The following is a 22697-nucleotide window of genomic DNA, read 5'->3' on the forward strand; positions in this document are numbered from 1 at the left end:
ATTAACATTTTTTTAAATGTGGGAGTGGGGAAGCAAGCTGATATAGCCTCTAATTGTTGGCATTTTTGTACAGCATAAACATTATTATATTTCCCTTTGCTGGGATAGAAATGGCTATCACATTGACATGGCAATCTGCCCAGAAATCTGTCTCCAAACTGTCAAATTAATGCTGAATTTTCCTTGACAATGCTCATGCCTTCTCTGCTTTTGTTTGTTTGCTGTTTTGAAATCACCGGGTGGGGAGATTAAATTATTTTTATATTTGGGGTTTGTAAATCAGGGTCTACACCCAGAACTAACATAAACTGGTTTCTTTAAAGAAAAATACAGCAAAACAAAACAAACAAAACTTGATAAAAACTACTTAATTAGGAAAATAATAATAGAAACAATGCAACAACTCATACTAAATAGAAGTCAAAACATGCCGAACACTCTTTTAAGCACTTTACATATGTAGACTTATTTAGTTTTCACAGTAACCCCATCAAGTAGATACTCATATTATCTCAATTTTAATGATAAGGAAAGCAGACAAAAAAGGAAAGCACAAAAAGAAATTCTATGCATTTTACTGTGAAACATAATGAAAAATAAAAATTTCTATTGACATAATAGAAATTTCTATTGACATAATCCATTCAAGTTGACATGGCTAGTTGGTAATGAAGCAGGATTTCAAACCTAGGTATTTTAACCCTGAAGCCTTATAACCTATGCTCTACTGAAAAGCACACTGAGGAGGAAAAACTCATCGACAAATAATCCAGCTCACTGTGTTATTCCTAGGTTAAAAACTACAGCACTCCAATTCTGGAAGAGACTGAAATATGCACTGGTTCAATTCCTGCATATTACACATGAAAAACAACATACCCATGGCATGGAGAAAAACTACTTAATGGCAGATTCAAAGCCAGCAACAACCTACTCTAAATCCAAGACATGTTTTTCTCCTGCACTATACCATGGATCAGTCTATAGAAAACCCATAGAAAAATCCACAAACTCCAAGCCAAGGTAGACATCCAAAGTCCTTAGCAATCTATTTTGTGAGATCCAGTACAAATATAACTGTTGAATGCCCCAATTTATAAATTACTTCTGAATTTGGTGCTGAATGTGGTAGAAATGAAACAACATTTCTACCACCAGTTGTTCCAAGACTTTTGATTTTTTTTTAGACATGGGAATGTAAATTTGCGATATTTGGCAATTTTGGTATTTCTTCTTTCATGTGTTCATTTTTCTGTTTTTAAAATAACAATTTGCTCATAAATCAGAAGACGTATTCATCCCTTCTATAACTCCTGTCAAAGCAAAGTCAAGAAATTCATACTCCAATTTTATTCCCTAAATCACTTATTAATTCACAGAATGACATGTGTGCAGGTTGTAAGTAATTAACTAGACACAGACTCTCGTAGTTTGAAAGGAGATACAGATGAGTGTATGCAATATGGCACGACTGTGGGCAAAGACAGTATGTAGAGGGTGCTAGAGAAACATAAGAAATACATCAAATCTATCCTGGGTAGGTGAATGGGACAGCTAAGGTTTACTGGAAGATGAGACACCTGTATTGATTCATTAGGACAAACAGGAATTGGGATGGAAAACAGGGGAGGGAAAAGGACAGACAGGAAAGGATATAGACAGTGTATCCCCAAATAGAGGAAGCAGATGTTAGAAAAGCCAGAGGAGTAAGAGTGTATTCATGTGGTTAAAATTGGTGCCCTAATCAGGCATGTGTGCAATGTAAGCAAATCAATAATTCCAACATATCCAAATACAAGGTGCTGTCTCATAAGAAAATGAATTAAACATTATATTTCTATGGTTCACAAAGAAGAAAAGGTATTTGTAAGGAAATAAGGAGAAGAAATAGAGTTATGGTCCCAGGGACAATAAAAATCATCAAAGCTCAGACAAATTAGCCAATATATTCTCATTACATTCTTCTAAAGCCTGCAGTTATCATCTATAGAAACAATTTCCAAGAAATGTGGGAATCTTGGCTGCCTTTTCAAATAATCAAGAATCCGTTATTATTGGCAGGCTATTTTGTCAAGGCATCAGATAACGCTCATCTTTAAACATGCCTCCTATGGACAATAAAATGCTGGTGACGGTTTCCAGCTTCAAATGAATCAGCTCTCCTTGCCCAGGGCACATTACTGCTCCTGACCTCTTCCCTGCCCGTGCCTTGACCTTCTCCCACTCAGACGTTATTCCCTTCCTCATGCCTGTGAGCATCTCATGATTCCTGAGCTGTAGCTCTAGAACTTAGCATGAGGAGGGCGGCCCCTGATAGATGTCTTACATGAGTAATGCTCTTAATGATCCCCAGTGGGACTACCATATTATTCCAGCAGGATAAATCATTCAGACACAAAAAGAAATTCTGTGTATTTTACCGGGAAACAGAATGAAAACTAAAAATTTCTACATTTAGAAATATTTTTCTTAAATTTTGCAAAAAATAACCAAGTTTTCCCAATGAAAAAAGAGTTAACAAAAGTTTCTTCATATATTTAGTTTTGTAGTATATCTCAATCACCTGAGCACATTATATATACCATTTCTATGCTGCCTAAAGAAATCCTCCAAATGTTATTTTAGAAACATTTATGAATTATGCACAAGATTCCTCACAGAAATGCTAGATATGCTCTTGAAAACCGTGCACAAATCAGTATTTTGTAAGTCAAATAACATTTTTCACTGACAAATTATTTCAGAGATGCTTTCTTTTCATTTCTGGTTAATATTCAATTGTTAATGATTACTGACCCTTTAGATTAAGCTTCTCTCCTGAAAATATTTCTGTCAAATAACTAATACTCTATTAGCAAATAATAAAACAAATAAGGGAAACTATATTTTAAAAAGAATCCCGCAAGAAATACTTGCAAAAGGTAGGGACTTCTTTGCAATTCAGTCACAACCTCAATTTTCTTTATTTTTATTTCTTAAAATTTCCTTAATGTATTTTCTTAACATGTAATTCATATGGAACACAGTGGTGCACCTCTTAATAGCAATCAGTAAGCCTTTAAGCCATTTTGATAATTTCTCTCCTTATTCGAGAATATATTTATTTATTCAGCTCATCAGGGACTCTTAGCTCATCAAAGGGCTCGTGGTTTTGTTGTCTTTGTTTGTTAGCTTTAGGACAAAAGAATAAACATAAACAGTAAAACTGATCACTTTGCCTGGCTCAACAAATACAATTTGTAAAATGTAAATAGCTACCAATAAAGGAGAAGCTTTTGGTTAAGTAAGCCATTATGTAAACAATTGGCTAGTAACTATACAAAGAAGAGGGGCAAACACCAGAAAAATGAAAAGGTAAAACACAGAAGATAACAAAAAGTAAGGAGATCCTGATGTATTTAGAGTAGAAATAGGCAGCAACAGATAGGTCGGTTGGCCATAGTTGGTCAGTGGTGTAATACTGCAGACACAAAATGATGACTGTATACCATATTTGGTGCAAGCACTTATTATTATTATTAATTCACACTCAACTACCCATATTTATTGGTTAGGAAATTATATTTAAAAATACAGATGTATGCTTCCTCTTGAAAAGTCCATCTGAAAGTCCATCTGAAAATACGTCTACATTGAGGCTGTATTTCCCTGGAGCAAGATTCAGCCAACCACCCCTTGGCCCTAATACAAGCACTTCCTTTCTTATACAGACCTTGTATAGGCATTTCCGTTTTCAACCCTTACATGATATCAGAAAAAAAAAAAACAACAGAATCTCATAAGTTTTATTTGTGAGATTGTGACTTTAGACCAGACTTCAGATGGTTCAGTGGGAAATAAAGATGAAAAGACCAGTTACCTAGCTTCTTAATACATTTTAAATCTCCTGATCCAGAAAAGCATGACATCCCAGGATACCAAGGGAATATTTATAAAATGCAAGATTTGTTGGAAGGTTAGGAGAAAGTTAAAAGTTATTTACATTTTTAAATAAAAAGGAAGGTAGACTCCTCAAACTTGACATTACACTTCAGAAAGACACTGGCTAATTAGATATATTTAAAACAATAACAACAAAAACAACATAACCAAGGGAAATGAATCTGTATCAAATGAGAAAAATTAAAAAAAAAATGGGCATCTTGTGCCTGAAGAATAACAAGTTTAAAAAGAACAAAATAACTCTCTTCAAATACTGAAACTAAATTAGATTTACCTTGGGTAGCTTTGGAGGATAAAACCAAGGCCAGTAGGTCGGGAATTAGAATTAGGTTTTAGCTTAACATGCAGACAAGTTTTATAAAAATTGTAAATGTCTATGCTATGAAGAGATAATTCCTGACACAGAAAGGAACGAGGAAAGAATAAAGACTGTGTTCAGGGTACCACGGAGAGAGCAGAAGGACAGAGACAGTGATATTCCAGGGACCGTCCAGAGGATTCTCTGATAGATGGAGCATAAAAATACACATAGCATTATATCAAAGTCTATTTATCTGTATACGGCTATCCATAACCTCAAAGAAAATGCCAGAAAACAGATGTCTTAACCTCTAAGAATTAGGTTATCAAATTTATATCTATTTTACTTTCACCTTCTCTCCATTTGGTTGAAGCATGGCTTAAAATTATTTACGTTTTAAATTGACAAATAAAAATTGTATGTATTTATGGTGTACAACATGTTTTTAAATATGCAAACATTGTGGAATGGTTAAATCAAGCTAATTAACATATGCATTATTTTTTATGGTCTAAATATAAGCTCACTCAGAGGTCATCACGCATATCTCTATTAAATCACCTACAGAGCAATCAACCATTTACCATAAATTGCTTAAGCACAGGGAATGAGCATTTTTTTCTACTTTGTTGCCTGGTTAGGTGACTGAAAGAATGAATGAGATTATTAAATAATGCTCTTTACAATACAACAATGTCATAAGTGAAATTCTGTAATAACCAACAGCTGTAAAGTCTACCTCTTAAAGCAGATTTTTCAGATCACCACTCCTAAATGCACCTCTCAGATACTTTCCCTAGTCAAACAAGTTATCTCCATTATTTCTCTCAGCAAACTTTGGGAACCTACTTATTCCAGGAAGAGTTTTCTGACTAAGTTAATCCCCTGACCCACCAGTTCCCAAAATGCAATTCTCCCTTCTTTCATCATATCAGAAACATCTTTCATTCATATAGTGCCAACAATTCACTAATGTAAATCGACATTTCATTTTGTGGTCTATATGTACACAACTTGAATCCTGTATTAAAAGCTCTTGCACGTTATCAGGTATGCCTGAAACATTCCTTAAAGTGTCTAATAGCAGCAAAAGTTGGCAGCTGCTTAATAATAATTTTTTATTATTATCACGATTGACAGTAGTTTACTGGGGAATAAATAATGTTATTAAGCTCCATTAATAACAAACAAGTAGCATTAAATGAATGGCAAACTGCAAAGCAATGGATGTACTAAAATATATTTCTTATGAAGCATGTACGTGTGTGTGTATACATATATATGTATACATACATAGTATACATATATATGTATATTATATATATATACATATATATATTTATATATACACACATTTTTTTTGACAGACAGTATCTCACTTTGTCACCCTGACTGGAGTGTAAAGGCATGAACACAGCTCACTGCATCCTCAACCTCCTGGGCTCATCCACCCGCCTCAGCTTCCCAAGTAGCTGAGACTAAAAGCATGCGTTCTGTAGCGTCTCATTATGTTGCCCAGGCTGGTCCCAAACTTCTGGACTTAAGCAATCCTCCCACCTCAATCTCCCAAAGTACTAAGATTACAGGCATGAGCCACTGCACCCAGCCCTGAAGTAAGTGTGTATGTGTGTGTGTGTGTGTGTGGTTTTGTTTTGTTTTGAGATGGAGTCTCACTGTTGTCGCCTGAGCTGGAGTGCAATGGCACGATCTCGGCTCACTGCAACTTCTGCCTCCCAGGTTCCAGCAATTCTCCTGCCTCAGCCTCCGGAGTAGCTGAGATTACAGGTGCCCACCACAACGCCCAGCTAATTTTTTTTTCTTTTTTTTTAGTAGAGACGGGGTTTCACCATGTTGGCCAGGCTGGCTTCAAACTGCTGACCTCAGGTGATCCACCCGCCTCAGCCTCCCAAAGTGCTGGGATAACAGGTGTGAGCCAACACGCCCAGCCTGAAGTATATTTTAAGACAGTGTAAAAACCTTAATAAGAACCAAGTCTCAAATAAGGAAAGGTTTTAGATATGATACTGTTTTGATTAGTGGTGTAGAGTAAGAAACTGGGGAAAGCTCCAATCTTCATTTAAGCCTTATGCAAACTCCCAAACCTATGGAAATAGATGAATATAAATATACAATCCCATCTACATATTTGGAAATAACTTTGGAAGACCACTGAATTCAGCTGAGAAAATCCTACCTAAGAAATTACAACAGCCATAGTCAGAAACACATACTTAAAACAGTAAGAAAAGCAAAAGAATGGTATTCCCAAAACCAACTGCATTACTTCTGAAAGAGTATTGATTACAGTGCTGTTTTTGATAGCTATCACAGACTCATACAGGTTTCATTGGCAGGAATTATGTGTACCAATGCTAAAGTCTTTCTTTCTTTTCCGTAAAACTTGTCATTGGAGAAGAACACACCTTTAAAGGAATGCTAATCACAGATTCTAACTAAGCTTCTGCTTAACATGTTCTATTATCAATAACATCTTATCACCATTTATTATCAAAATCAAAAAATGAAAACGAAACAATCAGTTCCTTATAGAAGTCAGATAACCGTGATTCTATTTTCTCTATCAGGACAATTCTACTCACACAGTTGAGCTATCATAAAAACTAGTTGGTACTTACAATTTCAAATTTATTCCACAAACTGAACAGCACTGAAAAAACCATGTTATGGGGCTGGACTTATGTTTCTGTGTTGTAGGGTGTGTAATACCAGGGTACACTCTTTTTTGTGGGTTATGTGACAAAGAGAAGAAAGCAACAGACAGTAAGATGTAACATAAAAATCAAACATCTAAAAAGGAACTAAAACAGGTTGGCAGCATGATGCAGTTCCCTCCCAAAAAAGCATCTAAATATGTTCTAAACATATTTTACACTGTTTCATCTACATTCATTATCTTTAAGGGAATAGTATAGTGTGTTTGTAGAATTGTGAAAAGCCAGAATTCTGAGATGAGACAGGCTAATTTTATATTTTCACTCTGCTACTTTGGCCATAGTTAAAGAGCTTAACTTGTTGAACCTCATTTTTCATAGTGACAGACAGGGCTAATAACAACACATTCATTTCTAACGTGATTGTTTTAAGTATTAAATAAGATAAGGCATGTTAGCACTTTGTCAAGCAGATAACAACACTCTGTAACGTTTAGGCATTATCAGTATTACCATTATTATTAGAGATATTATTGATTCCTAGTGTTTCAGGTTCCGTGTATACAACTAGGCCTATACTACTACATCGATCATCATTTAATAAGTCACTTGGGTTTTTTCATCATGTAAATACATATATTTATTTATCTATATCTACATATAGACTCCTAAAAAGCAATGAGCTCTTAAGATTCAATGACCTATGACAGGAGAAAAGATCAAATAACACAATGAGTTTCTTTTTCTTCATCACCATACTGAATTTAAATCAAAGCTGTCCTTAGGATGCTTGTGTTCAATCTGAATTCATGGAATTAATAGCAATGATCTTCTCAGTGAATGCCCCTCCTATTTGCATAGATATCTGAATGAAAGCTTTACGTCTCCCCTGTTTTTCTTCTACAGATTTAGATTTCAGAAATATATTACTAAATTCATTAATTTTAGCAAGTGGTTGTTCTACCAGATTGCTAGGAAATTTTCACTTCTCTTCAGATACAAGGGAAATGAACAGATGAGTTTTATTTTCCACAGCCTGTACAAGATGGTTTACTTTACTCAGACAACTTGCTAATGGAACGGTCTGGATATACTGAAATTACTTCCCAAACCAAGCAACTAAAGAAGTTTAAAGCTACCCAGAGGTATGTGTAGTTAACACATACAAAGGTACTTTAACTCACTTTGTTGTATGAGCAAGGACCATTTTAGTGAAGTTTCAGAGTGACAGACTTCCTTTTCAATAAAGCCTAAGTATACAAAATCAGCTTTAGAGCTATGCAACTGAAAAGCAGACATGTTCTTGTATAGGAGAGGAATTGTAGATAGATATATTTCTTTAGCCAAATTAAAAGTCCACCATTAGTGAAAAAAGAAAATCACATGCTAAACAAGAAAATGTAATAGCAGGCAAGTTAAGTTGGAGATCAAACCATGAGATTTAGTGTATCTCATTAGCACTGTGTTGCCAAATGATATGGAAACAGACATTTTTGACCTGATTCATTCATTCTTTAGCTTCATTTTCTTTTCCTACTCTACCTGAAATTGCTAATAACATAAAACGGCTTCAATCACGTTAGTGCAGAGAAGCTAAAATCTAGCCTTCTACCAAAACCCAGGAATGATCTTGGCAAGTTGGTGTTATACATATTTTTTTTCCATAATGTTGCATAAATTATGACCATACCTAACATGATGCAAAGACTTTTATGTCATATGAATATTGTCTTATGCTCACTGAAATTATAAGTTAAATCGAGAGATAACATATACCTGAAATGGCTTTTCAAGAACTTACCAGTCATACATAACAAGTTTTTTTGCTCTTTAACTTTCTATACAAACTGGGCATACCAACTGTGTTTCAAGCACAACACTGCGAATAATCTTAGAGGAGAGCTTTGAGGACTCCACACTCCTTTCACGGCTGACTGTGGACAAGCTGTCCCCAGCTCTCAGGTCCTGTACAGATGAGTTGAATTTAGACATACTTTGAACTTGATACTTTCTGAAATCTAACCAAGAGCATCTTGAGAAAGTGTTTTAACTGTGAGCTGTTATTGCCAGAAGTAGCTTAAAAATGTTTTCTAGTAAACTTTGCTCTACTTAACTGAAAGACTAACATGGTTTGAAAAATAGATCCCCAAAATACTGTATTATTAGGAACTAAAACCGACTATTTCCTATATGCTGCATACAAAGCAATCGCTTGACACAAAAAGACTATATTCCCACTTAACACAGAACCACATTGCTCTGTTGACATTTCCTTGTATCCTTTGATGATGCTTTTAACGCTTCATTTAAGTGTCAAACTAGGTGACAAGCATTAAGCCCAGATAGACTATTTAGTCTCATCTTGTGGCCCTAGAAGATTTTCTACAATTGCTTACCTTCTATCCACTTTCCCCCAAAAAATAATATGAATTAATTAAATAAAATAAACAGAATATGATTTTCCGGCTCTAAGCCATGGACGGCTGTGAGCGCCACAGAGGTACTTCTCTCCTTGAATAAAGTCAGAAAGATATGCACAGTCATGCTGTTCAAAATATTATTTTATGTGTGGAATAACACTGTCATAAGACGTTTGGAAGCCAAGTAAAATCACAGAAGTAAGAGGATTTGTAGCAGCCTGTTTTGGCTGAAGGGAAATGAGGCTGAGCTCTCCCATGAAGCAAGCAACATGACACCTTTCGGTGTTAGAAATAGCCTTTTGGATGGTTAAAAAAGAGAGAGGAAAAAGCAAAGCAGTGGAGATCAAAGCTATCTCCCTGTACACTACAGATCGTCTTTTTTTCTTCCTCTTCTTCAACAGCAAGATTGAAGGAAGGGGCTGAAAGTGGAGGGAGAAGGGGAAAGGAAATCATGCTAATCTAAAATTGCAAAGAATGGAGGTAGCCTTTTGATCTCCACAGGATGGCAACTTTATTGGCTATGCATAAGCAGTTTCCAACCAGCTGATCAACCAGGTATTAAGGCTCAACCCTTCCATGATCAGTAACCATGAAGTGAGTCATCTGTGAACAGCAGTCAAGCAGAAGGCTCATCTACTAAATGATCACCAGCCCATACTCAACCCAGAGCCTAAGAGCAACCACAGGGGAAATGATTGTGTCTGCACAGGCTCTTCTGTGAGGAGTACCAATTATCTGCCTTGGGATTCGGAGCAGAGCAAAATCTTTCCTCAAGTGTGCAAGAAGAACAATGCCATTCGTTTTCCAAAATACAACTCGGAACCCATGTGCATCTGCGTCACCGGCAGACAATGTTTTGAATCACATTCAGTCTCCTCTTTTAAGCATGCCAGAAAATGCAGACATAATCAAGGCTCAATGTGAACTGGTTAGATGATGTAAAAAACTGACTGTCTTGCCTGGTGATCTAAAAATTAGAGACCATTTTCTTAATGGCAGGAAGAATAATGCCTTCCTTCCAAATTCTCAAGTGCTCAAACCACAGTCTTATTTAAGTGGATTTTTTTTGCGACAAGTTTTAAAATAAAAAATGATTGAACCATAATCTTTCTTATTTAAATTCTTCATTTCTCTCTTTCAACTAGGAAAATGCACAGTAGTTTAGAGTTTTAGAGCCAGCTTGGTTCAAATCCCTGCTGAACCACATTCCCTAACTTCTCTATGATATAGTTTCCACAACAATAAAATCAGGGTACAGTAATATCTTAGAAATAACAGCATATATGTCATAGGATTTTTATGAGCATTAAATAAGATAATGATGAGTGTTTAGTAAGTGATAGTCCTAGCTTCATAGTAAAAGTAGCCATTTTCATGAAGTTTCTTATTGCACCTAGAGTTTGAACTCCATCTCATCTTTTAATTATTTTCTTCTTTCACTTTACTGGTCTCCTTTAAGCAAAAGCGTTACCATACAGAAGATAACTACTTGGTGTATCAGTCTTCTATATACATTGAGGCAGTCAATATTCTAAAGTCTTATCATATGTAGCTTAAAAAAAAAACTACTCTATTGATTCACGAAAGAGTTAAACATGCTTCAAATTGCTTTTCTGTTGTTGTTGTTTTAAAAATGCAATCTAGTTCTTTATATAGTTGTTGAATTTAAGAGAATATACACTGACATCATATTTTCAGAAATCCACTTTTTGGGCCAGGCACACTGGTTCATCCCTGTAATCCCAGCACTTTGGGAGGCCGAAGCAGGCAAATCACCTGAGGTCAGGAGTTTGAGACCAGCCTTGCCAACATAGCGAAAACCCATCTGTACTACTAAAAATACAAAAATGAGCCTGGCATGGAGGTGGGCCTCTGTAATTTCAGCTACTCAGGAGGCTGAGGCAGAAGAATCACTTGAACCCAGGAGGCAGAGGTTGCAGTGAGCCAAGATCGCACCACTGCACTCCAGCCTGGGTGACAGGGTGAGACTCGATTTCAAAAAAACAAAAAGAAATCCACTGTTTGGATTTGCTTCTTGTGCTGTGTGTGGTCAGAGGGCGCACTCCCACTTGGCTGCTCTGTCTGCTTCCACTGTATCCCTGCCTATATCTTAAAACCAGCTTAATTCTAGACCTCAGTTTCTATTGTACTTCTCCAGACTTCTGCTTTTTGTTTATTTCTTTATTTTTCTTTTTGGTGCCTTTCTTTCATATAGTCTATAGATTACCTTAGGCCTAATTTTAAATTGAATGATAACTTTGCCTTCCTTCTATTTTCCTATATGAAATTGAGCTTGCAGGGCAGTTTATATTGTTGTTTTAAAAATTAAACATTTTTTAAAGGTCAGAAATTAACCTAAGTATCACCTTAACATCTTTTATTAACACAGATGATAATTAATAAAGATTCAACCACTTATAGTCTTCACTGAGAAGCTGTTATCCTGTTTCCTTCCCATTGGATTCCTGTTGCCCAGTTATTTTAAATTATAGATATCTAGTCAATGTAAAAATGAAAAATAAATGGTCATTGTTAGTCTGAAATTTAGCATTCTGTATCACTTTAAATTTCCTAAGAATATTTCATTTGTTGTAGCAAAGACTTAGAAAAAACTTCAGGTAAACTTTCTGTTCTAAGACCTTTTAACCATAAATGTCTTATGCATTATAATGCCCATTATCAAGAAATAAAGATATTTTAAAAGATATCACAGTATTCAAGTATGTACATTTAAAAGCCAGAAAGGTTATAAAGAAACTAGCCAGATCGTATTGGAACTACACAACAATCTTACCAGAAAGAAAGATGGAAGGAGGGAAAGAAGAAGAGAGACCAGACAATTGGCTCAAATGGTGAAACTTATCTAAAAAAGTTCCTCTTCCCAAGAGAAACCCTCCCTCACGCCCCCCCAAAAAAAAACAAGAAAAAGAAAGTACCAGTAAACTATCATTTATTGAAATTCAAATCTCATCCTAAGTTTGAACTGAAATTCAATTACTTTTTCACTTAAAAGCAGGTTTTAAGCAAATGGATTTGAGAAGAGGAAGTCTACGAGGGAAAAAATGTTGAGAATCAGATCCTGAGAGAGCACATGGATTTTTTCCCGGGCTACCTCTCCTGCACCCTCCCACCCTGCAAAATCACCAGAAGTCTGTCTGTCCATAGAAAAAGCAGATAGACCAACTAATTAAAGGATACCTGAAAAATGAATTTCTGAAGGAATAACCACTTTTTATAAATCTCAGTTTCATTGAATGAAAGGTTATTTTTTGTAGCATCAAGTTAACAGATAAAAGGCTATGAGAAGTGAACACTCTTAATTAAGCACAAGACTTAATACTAACTATGCCATCAACATACCAAAATGGAGTTTATAATCTGTTTGAAGAAAACTGTTGGACTTTGTTAAGTTGGCAGACAGTTAAAAAAGGAAGAAAAGAAAAAAGAAAAAAAGAACTGACAACCAATAGATGCTTTTACAGGTTAAATCTTGTTGAAGGTAAGTTATCCCCTCAGTACACTTTGATTTATTTAAGCTCACCACATTTCTCTTAAATACACTCCATTAACAAGTGATAGACTGTGATCTTAGGCTTGGGGCAAGACATGAAACACAGTTTCAAGAACTTCATTCATTCTCTGACCAGGTGTCTTGAACACACCCAGGTTACTAGTCACTTGAGTTCTGTGAAGTACTATTCAAATCGATAGTGTTGCTTTATAACAGAACACTGTCATGAATTCACCCTACTAGCTCAATAGTTTGGCCTCCCAAGTTCAGATTCACAGCATGTGCAAAAGTGATCAGAGGAATAAAAAGCTTCAGGTTATGTATGAGGGAGCACTTTAGAAAGAAGCTTTTGTCCTGAAAAGTGGCAAAGTAGACAGGCACACCTATAGGAAAAACTTAGGTTTACAAAAATCATCAATGGCTTAAATGGAAAATTAAATTAGAAACAGAAAAACTAGAAATTTTAGATTTCTAAAAGCTAGAAATCAGTGTAGCTCTAACATTATAATTGCCTCATATCTATTCAAATTGCAATCCTCAGATATTTACTACTCAGATTATTAAATCTAATAGGACAGAACTTCCCAAATAATTCTCCAAGTGAAGACAGAAGTTCCAAGTTGACACGACCAACTTTCAGTGATACCTTATTAGTGTGACCCTATCTTTAATCTACAGCCATGATAAAACGTTCCAACATATACAAACTCAACTCAAACAGTGACTAATGACCATTAATCCCCCTATCTTCAGTAATCTGCCCCTCCAGTGATTTATCACAATGACACTTCACTTTACACACGTAAATAAACTTTAACCAGAAAGGTGAATCAACAGAAATCTCAAAGGTATCTGAAGCTGTAAATTAAACTAGGGAGAGACACAGCCAAGACAGACAAATAGAGAGATCAGATTTTAATGTTTTTGATTTGCATCCATGGCTAGGGGTGGGGGACTGGAGGGACTATTCAATTACTCCGATATGCAAACTAAGGAAAAATAAGGCATTTCAGAAGGAGAAGTTGGAAGTGGGGAATGACAACCTCGAGGAGTTAGTCTACTCATCCCTCCACTGTGATGTACATGAGATATACCAGGTTGAAACTTCACTTTGTTTTCTTTAAAGGAGTAACAATTTAATAAGTTTTAAAATTTACTTTAGTTGCAAATCTTCCCTGTAACTTTCAGCCAGCAAGCACAATTCATAGGCTAAAATTCTTTTAGGGGTTTATTCGCTATCATTTAGCTGACGTATGTGGGGTTTTTTCCCCCTTTTCTTACTCTGTTAACTATCTGCCTTAAGTAAAATCCCTGGTCAAAACATAAATGATAACCATAGACCACAAAAGCTCAAACTAACCTTTAAAATCGTTTCATAATTGTGCAAACTGAGTGACTCTTACCGATAAGCCCTGATGCAACTTGAAGTTCAGTATGCGAATGTGACTATAAAAATTCCGAGGTGCAGTGTGTGTGTGTGTGTGTGTGCGTGTGTGTGTTTTAAAGCCTGAAATCGGATCCGTGATTGAAACCAGAATCTACCAAAAGGAAAGAAACAAAAGTTGAGTCGTGGCTCAGTTCACCCACAGTAAAAAAAGTTTCCTAGGGAGTGTAAGAAAACTATTTGCAAGTGTAGATACAGTGTGTACTCTTATGTGAGAAGGGTCCCGTTTCAGCATCCTTCCAACACTTCATATGGAATTTCAGTATTATTTAATTAATCCTCAACATCCCAAATTCAGCTGTTTTCTTTCGCCAATGAGAATCCCCAGGCAACTAACTGTCCGGTTTCCGATGCTTGCAACCGCCTGTTTTCCTTCTAAACCCAACGAGGCAGTGGCTATTTTATATCCTACCTTAAGAAGGAGTTATTTCGTGAAGCTTCTTCAGAATCAAATTTAATTACAGACTTTGGTTCCATAAAACAACTACTAATAACCCCTTGTGCTCGGAAGAGGAGGGGCTAGAGGAGGACTAGGCTCAGGAATCCTGGCAAGCCTGTGGGCCACAAGCTCCCAGGGCGCACATTTCCCTCCCCAGGGAAGCAGCCGGTGGCTGATACTCACTTCGGCTCATCCTGGGGGCCCTAGCTCACTGCCGGCCGCTGCCTCCTCCCTCCCTAGTGCTTAGACGTGCGTTTGCCCAGAGTAATCTGGGCGTGCCCTGAACTTGGCAAAAGGCCGAGATCTGCAAAGAGTCTTGAGGAGGTTCAGGGGTGGAGGGGAGGTTTTGGGGAATGGGGGAAAAGAGACAACCCCAAATGCCAACTAGGAACGTTTTCGCCTAAAAGTCTTGCAGGAATCGAGCCCCTCCGGCCTTAAGAGGGAGGGGTAACCAAAATACACTTCTGGGTTCGATTGTGAAAAGTGGAGAGGGGGCGAACAGGGAGGATCAAGGGTGAAGAAAGAAGACGCGGGGTTACCTGAACAGAGACATATTAATCCAAAGAGGTAAAAGTGAGCGGGCTCCGCAATCATTGTCCTCCGGTGGATCCTGCATACAGTCTCATGCCAAGAGGAGGGAGTGGAAATAGGGTCCCCAAATGTATGAAGCCACACACCACACACACCACACACAAAGGCTTAATATAAGCAACGTGGGTCAATTAGCCAGGAGTTTTCAGGGCAATTACTCGTCGACCTTTCCGGACGCCGGTCAGTATCTCAGAGACTTTTGCAGAGGAAGAATTCCAAGCTTTGTCTTCTCCGGCCCCAGGATTTCCGAGGAGGCTCAGACACTTTCAAGAAGCATCCGAAGCGAACAACAAAGAGCCGAAGCAGAAGCGCAGCAGTGCCGTTTCCTGCCTCCACGGTCTCGCTGAGCCTCCCGGCGTGCGCCCCCACGATGTGCGGCCGAGCGCCGCTGCGAGGGCAGGCGCGGCGGCGGCGGCAAAGTTGGGGTGTGAGAGCGGCTGAGGGAGGGCCGAAAAGCGCTTCTCCGTCTCCCGGCGAGCCCAGTCAGCAGCGCGCCACCCGCGGCGGCGGCGAGAGCAGCCAAAGCAGCAGCAGCAGCTCCGGAGACCGGGCTCGCGGTGCCAGGAGTGTGACTGGGTGACTCCGCGCGCAGGGGGCGAGCGAGGGGGCGGTGCGGCGACGGCGGCTGCCTGGGCGGGCCCTTGTTCCCATCACTTGGGGGATGCGGAGGGTAGTGGGGACAGCAGCAGGACCGCCGACACTCGCACGTCTTCCGGGCGCCCCCAGCCCCGCGCGGCGTCCAACATCACCCGCGGCCCCTCGCCCTCTGGGGCGCTCGCAGGCACCCCTAAACTACGCAGAAGCCCAAACTTCCTGGGGGTAGCTGCCAGCACCCCTGGCTCGTGGAAGCTGTAAAGAGGCAGCTCCCGGCTCCCCCCGGGGTGGCAGACAAGGGCAGGGAGGACGCTGCTGCGGGTGGGAGAGACGGCCGCCGCGGCTCACCCCAGCTCCTCCCGGATCAGCGGCGTCTGAAGTTTCTGCTCTCACGCTGCCGCCTCTCCAGCTCAATCGCTTGTGGGTTTCCCCCACAGTCCCCGCGGCTCCCAGTTTCCTCCCTCTCCTCCCCGGCCCGATAATACTTAAAGGGGCCGCGTGGTCCTTTCCATGCTTCACTCTACTCTCCAGGCGCTGGTCAGGCAAGTTCTGCTCCTCAATATTTCCATCCACAAGCCAGGGGGGCCCAACTGCGCCCTCAGGTGAGAATCCAATTGCTCGGAATCGGAAATCCAGGCGAATGAGAACCTGTCTTGTTTCTCTTGCCACCCCTAGCTCCCCTGCACCTTTCTCCAAATGGAACCTCCCAGCCAAAGACTTCAAAAATCCTCCTGGTCCAACTTAACCTCTTCCTTGCCGCTTCCAGGAATTGGAATAAACTCTCAACTCCACTCTCACTTCTCCCCATTCCCATTTAAAAAAATAAAAATAAAAAAAATAATTTTGAGCAACATGGCTTTAGGACAGGAGGTAAACAGAGAACTATCCAGAACATATCAGTAGATGGGCAGTCTCTTACAACCATCCTTTTGTTTTAAGTTGCAGTGGTTGAAGGTCTTGTAGAAAAGATATCCAAATCATAAGGCATAGGGTTGGGCCTTGGGATCATTTCCTCATGTTTCATTTGAAACCCTCTCTTTCAACTTCATAGACTCCACACATTAGAAAGCTAACAATGGGGAGGTAATTTTAAAAGAGAGAGAGAGAGAAACAAATGCAAAAAACAATCTTGACTAGCCCAGAGTTTGCAGTTAGGAGAAGCTAGTCAGGCATAGGTTTGACACCCAGTATACCCGCCCTGAAATCCCAACCTGCCAGTTATAGCTCTGTGACCAGGTATGTTTTCTCTTCTCTGTTTCTGTTCTCAAGATATTTTATTGCATTAACAAAAAATACACAAAGCAAAACAAACCTGACACATCTGAAAGGCATTCATTCATTGGGTCAGTCATTTTTCTTTCTTTCTTTTACATAAGACACAGTGGCCAGGCGCTGTGGCTCACACCTGTAATCCCAGCACTTTGGGAGGCCCGAGCGGGCGGATCACTTAAGGTCTGGAGTTCGAGACCAGCCTGACCAATATGGTGAAACCCCGTCTCTACTAAAAATTCAAAAATTAGCCGGGCGTGGTGGCGTTCGCCTGTAGCCCCAGCTGCTCGGGAGGCTGAGACAGAAGAATTGCTTGAACCCAGGAGGCGGAGCTTGCAGTGAGCCGAGAAAACTTGCCACTGCACTCCAGCCTGGGCGACAAAGCGAGACTCCGTCTCAAATAAATGAATGAATGAATAAAATAAATAAATAAATGAATAAAAAGACACACTATGTAAAATACCTAACATGCCGAATGCTGAATAAATGGCAGAATTATTATCTACAGAGTTGTGTACCATAACTTCAAAAAATTATTTGGTGTCTAGCAGTATATGTAAGAAGCTCTTTCGGTGGTTGCCTCTGGAGGACAGAACCGCACAATGGATACGGCAGAGAAGGAGGATTTGCTCTTTTCTACCTAGTGTTGTGCTTTTCCATGTCTTTTCAGGTGAGCACATTCATTACCTAATGGAAGATAAAAATTTAAAACCAAATTGTACATTGATTTTGGTGGCTGCTGGTGCAACCAACGACCTTAGAGCGACATTTTGTGGAAACTCTGGTTAACAGCACCTATCTTTGAAAGTGAAAGATAGTTTAATCCTCAGAAAACTGACTATAAATTCAGTAAACAGCCTGGAGATAAGAATTCAAAGACTCCAACCAAAATCTTTTCAGCAGTAAAAATATGAATGGGCAGTCAAAGCTGAAAAGCATACATCGATTTTGTCTTGCTAAAGGATATTTAGTGAAAAACATAGAATATATCTCTTTTTTCTTGGAATAAAAAATACTTTTAAGATAAGTTTACCTAGTAATAGAAAACAAATAAACACTAAAGTGTAGTGCTTGAGAGAGAGAGAGCAAGATAGACAGAAAATTCAAATCCTCATATCATTTGAATGTACGTTAAATAAAGAATATGTATAAGGATCCCTATTGCATTGTTCCCCCAAGTGGATCTCCTGGTCTCTGGAAGTTTGCTCATATCTCTCAAGATTTCTTCTGCCATTTATCTCATTGAACGCAAACCATATTAATATCACCCTTGATTTCTCAACTTTAGTAAGCAACACCCATCCCCTTTCTTCCACTCCTAGAGATAATTTTTTTTTTTTTTTTTTTTTTTAGAGATGGAGTCTCGCTCTGTCGCCCAGGCTGGAGTGCAGGGGTGCGATCTCGGCTCACTGCAAGCTCCGCCTCCCGGGTTCCCGCCATTCTCCTGCCTCAGCCTCCCGAGTAGCTGGGACCACAGGCGCCGCCGCCACGCCCGGCTGATTTTTTGTGTTTTTAGTAGAGACGGGTTTCACCGTGTTAGCCAGGATGGTCTCGATCTCCTGACCTCGTGATCCGCCCGCCTCGCCTCCCAAAGTGCTGGGATGACAGGCGTGAGCCGTGCCGCGCCCGGCCGAGAGATGATATTTCCTAGGACAGTCAGCAGTAAGTATCCTCAAGGAAGTAACTTTTGGCCAGCTCCCTGACGAAGACTATCATCATCAACTCAAAAGTGTTAGTCCTTTCTTTTTCCGGCCTCATCCAAAGTGTATCTATTTTCTGTCTATTATATCGGTAAAGATGGCATGCAAAGACAAGAACTTGTATTCAGAAGGCATTACGGATCTATAAGAAGTGAAACTCAATGCACCTGAGAACTTTTGTATCTACTTCCTTTTCCTCACTCGTGCAAATAAACACTTAGTGAACATCATCTATGTGCAAGAAACAGTAAAGTGTGCTGTAGGGACAAGATGCAAATATAATTCCTTTCTTTTAGGCTTTTAGAACTCCTACTATGGGAAGGTGCACAAAACAGAACAGCCTTCAGGGTGGAATCTGTCTGAAAAAAATAAAAACAAAGTGCCATTCAGGTTAAATGACATCCCAGTACATTCCTAGAGATGGATGGATCATAGCAACTTGTCACCTTTTCACTTTTGCTCCTGAACTTTAAATTACCTAGAAGAATGCATGAAATGCTCATAGTGTCTGTGTGAGTGCCTGTGCAAGTGTGAGTGTAAACATGTGGACAGGGAATGTACTCACATAAGATCTTCAGGGAACTCTGACATGTACAAGAGAACCTTGACTCATCAGTTTGGGTGGGAGACACAGCACAAGGAAGGAGAAAGTGTGGTAACTTGTACTCAGAAACCCTTTTCTGATCACTGTGATCTGAATGAACGGTGGGTTCTAAATTTCCATTCAGAGAATTCTCATCTCATTTAGAGTCTATGAAATTCAGGATCTCCCCTGAGAATTCTGAAGAAACCTGAAAATAATAGATTCCAGTAGTCCCGTGAAGAAGGGCTTTTTGACAGTGAAAATTCTAGAGCAGTAATGATCTCTTGCGTTGCTCCAATGATTATATCTTTCATGGAGGTAGCCACAGGAACTCGGGAAATAACAGAACACCCCGGGTCTCTCCAGGGATTGCAGATACCACTTACTCCAATGAGTAGGAGTGAAGTAGAGTTCCTAAGGTAACTATAATACAAACCAGAACATCTCTCTGCCTTCTTAGCTCAAAGTTTTAGAATCAGACCGAGCCTGGGATGCAAGCCGTAAGTTCCAGCAAATCTGGTGAGAAGCAGTGTGACACATGCAGTGCACACCAAGGCTGTGCTGAACACTCCAAGATCCCATCCCTCAGAGTGCAACCGTTAGTTCAGTAATTCTTACATGAAATTGCTGAGTAATCTGCGTGATCCTTGGTATTTAAATTGATGAACTGAGATGAAAGTTTGAATAATTGAATATTTGAATATTTTCCTAAGTTTGGATATGTAAGAAAAGTCTGATCTCAGAAAGAAAGCTAAAGTGATCTGAATAATCCGAATAAAAGGAGAGTAAATTGAGATTTCTTGGAACATCTACTGTGTTTCAAGAAACGAGGCCTATTTAGTTTTAGCTTTCCTGACTAAGCTGCACATGGTAGCTTCAAATGTACATAAGGTGCATTTTAACAGTATTACTTTTGTTTGTGTGCTTCTCTGCTACTTAAAACAGGTAATTATGTGTTCCAAAACAAAAATCACAGGGAGGAGAAATTCCCAGAGTTATTCATCTTCACTTACTTAAAGACTTCAGGCATTGTAAATGGGGCCAATTTTTTTGTTTGTTTGTTTTGAGACGGAGTTTTTTTTTTTTTTTTTTTTTTTTTGAGACAGGAGTCTCGCTCTGTCACCAGGCTTGAGTGCAGTGGTGCGATCTCAGCTCACTGCAACCTCTGCCTCCCATGTCCGGGTGATTCTCCTTGCCTCATTCCCCCAAGTAGCTGAGATTACAGGTGCCGGCCACCATGCCTGGCTTTTTTTTTTTTTTTTTTTTTGTATTTTTAGTAGAGACAGGGTTTCACTATGTTGGTCAGGCTGGTGTTGAACTCCTGATCTCGTTATCTGCCCGCCTCAGCCTCCCAAAGTGCTGGGATTACAGGTGTGAGCCACCGCACCTGGCGGGGGCCAATATTTTTAGCACAGCATTGTGAAGAAATTGTAAAGGACCATCATCCCAATGGTCCCACCAGATGATGTACTCCAGCCTCGCTATTGCTCTGTAAGGCTCATTAAGAAATATAAATTACGAGATACTCAACTTTGCTGTGGCATTACTGTAACTGTGTTTGTCTTTTAGCATCTCAGCATCTCACACCCATTGTAGATGTTCTAAAACTAGGTGCTATCCTGCTAAGTGCTTTTGATAGAGCCTGGGACCTTACATATTAGCAACAATGGGTCTGGCTAGAATTTACTCCTTTAATGTTAAGAGGGGGTGAGCTTTTGAAGATAAAGGAGAGGATACAGAAAAGTGACACTAAATAAGGTCACTTTTTGGGGTCCCTTACAAACATTATCTAATCTAATTCTCACCATAGTCAAGTGACGTGATGTTATTATCCCGCTTTAGAGATGATGTTGAGATTACATAATTAACTCAAAGTTGAGAGGCTCAGTAGCCAGGGAATTTATATTTGAGCGGTTTGTTTTGAACCAAAGCACTTGAAGAAACAAAGATGAGTTCCCTGGTAGGATAGACTCGAGAGACTTTGGATTCAATACATTTAAGGATTCCCCAAAGCTTTTAATATGCAGATAAGCATTGTCAGTCCCCCAGAGAGGATAGTTATGAGAAATCTTGTCTCTTTAATAAACATTGTTCGGTTTATAGCATTTGACTATTGTGGTTATATCTCTAATACCCAATACCCTACACCTGAAAATTAAGATCTTCAGCTTTCCTGATTAAACTGCATATGATGGTTACTTGGCAGTAAACTTGTGTTAAAATGAGCAATGCAGTATTCCTTACTGAGAAAGACCATACATTTAAGTCACTGCACTTCTAAGCCTTTCTTCACAGAGTCGTCAGAGGGATCTTGTTAAATCTGAGGCAGATTATGCCTCTCCTCTGCTCAAAACCTTCCAGTGGTTTTCCTGTCTCACTTTAAGTGAGAGCCCATGTCTTTCCAGAAGTCTACAAGGCCTAACATGAGCTAGTCCCTCATACTTTCCTGACATCATCTTCCCCGACATTTACCTGCTTTTTTCTCACTTTGTTCTATCACAATGGCTTCTATGCTGTTCCTAGAATGAATCAGACAGCCTCCTGCCTCAAGGAATTTACATGTGCTGTATGTGGAGTACTCACCTTCATAAATCTGTGAACTCGTACTCTCCCTTCTCTCAGGTTTTTGTATCATCAAACCTCAGAGAGGCTTTATCTGTCCAGGTCCTTTAAAATTACATTCGCATACAATACTTCCCATATCCTTTCCACTTGTTTATTTATTTTTTCCTCTAAAGCACTTATTCACATCTAAGATACTATATTTTTTTGTTTTGTTTTGTTGCTGCAACCCTCCTTTTAGAATGAGGCCAGGGATTCTTGATTATTTTGTTTACTTTTTTAGTCCCAGCATCCAAAACAGTGCCTGGCACTGAGTAGGCACTCAGATGTTTGCTGAATGAATGAATGAGTTTTATCTCACTGTTAATATATATTTTTGAAAAATGCTTCTTTAGTTAACTATTTCTATAGTTCTAAAGTTTATTTTCTCTACTATATAGTTCAACCACTTATCTACTTTAACAGAGAACTAACAGTGAATATCACTTATGGAGCTCATGTTTCAGGGGACTTTAATAACTTCAAAATCAAAATTCTGACTAAATAAGCACACACTTATTTAGATCAGATTATTTGGGACCAAAGAGATTGGGAGCACTGACTGAGGTTAAAGTATATAACATTCACAAGAAGCAAACCTCAAGATTAACTTTTCATAAATGAGAAAAC

At 39.0% G+C, this 22697-nt stretch overlaps 1 protein-coding gene across 13 annotated transcripts in view; it reads right to left on the reverse strand.

The window, feature by feature from the left end:
• Positions 1-22697, reverse strand: part of ROBO1 (roundabout guidance receptor 1) — a 1183344-nt gene that overhangs the window by 404752 nt on the left and 755895 nt on the right. For 4 of the 13 annotated variants that reach the window (XM_054551663.2, XM_002813400.6, XM_002813399.6 and 1 more), the window contains exon 1: positions 15269-16583. The exons of the other annotated variants lie outside the window; for them this stretch is intronic. In XM_054551663.2, coding sequence (XP_054407638.1) covers positions 15269-15323 — 55 coding nt within the window. In that variant the 5' untranslated portion in view covers positions 15324-16583. Of the gene's footprint in view, positions 1-15268; positions 16584-22697 lie in introns of those variants that run through there. 13 annotated transcript variants of the gene reach the window in all.

Source organism: Pongo abelii, chromosome 2 (assembly GCF_028885655.2).
Source record: "Pongo abelii isolate AG06213 chromosome 2, NHGRI_mPonAbe1-v2.0_pri, whole genome shotgun sequence".
In the NCBI taxonomy this organism is placed as follows: Eukaryota; Metazoa; Chordata; class Mammalia; order Primates; family Hominidae; genus Pongo; species Pongo abelii.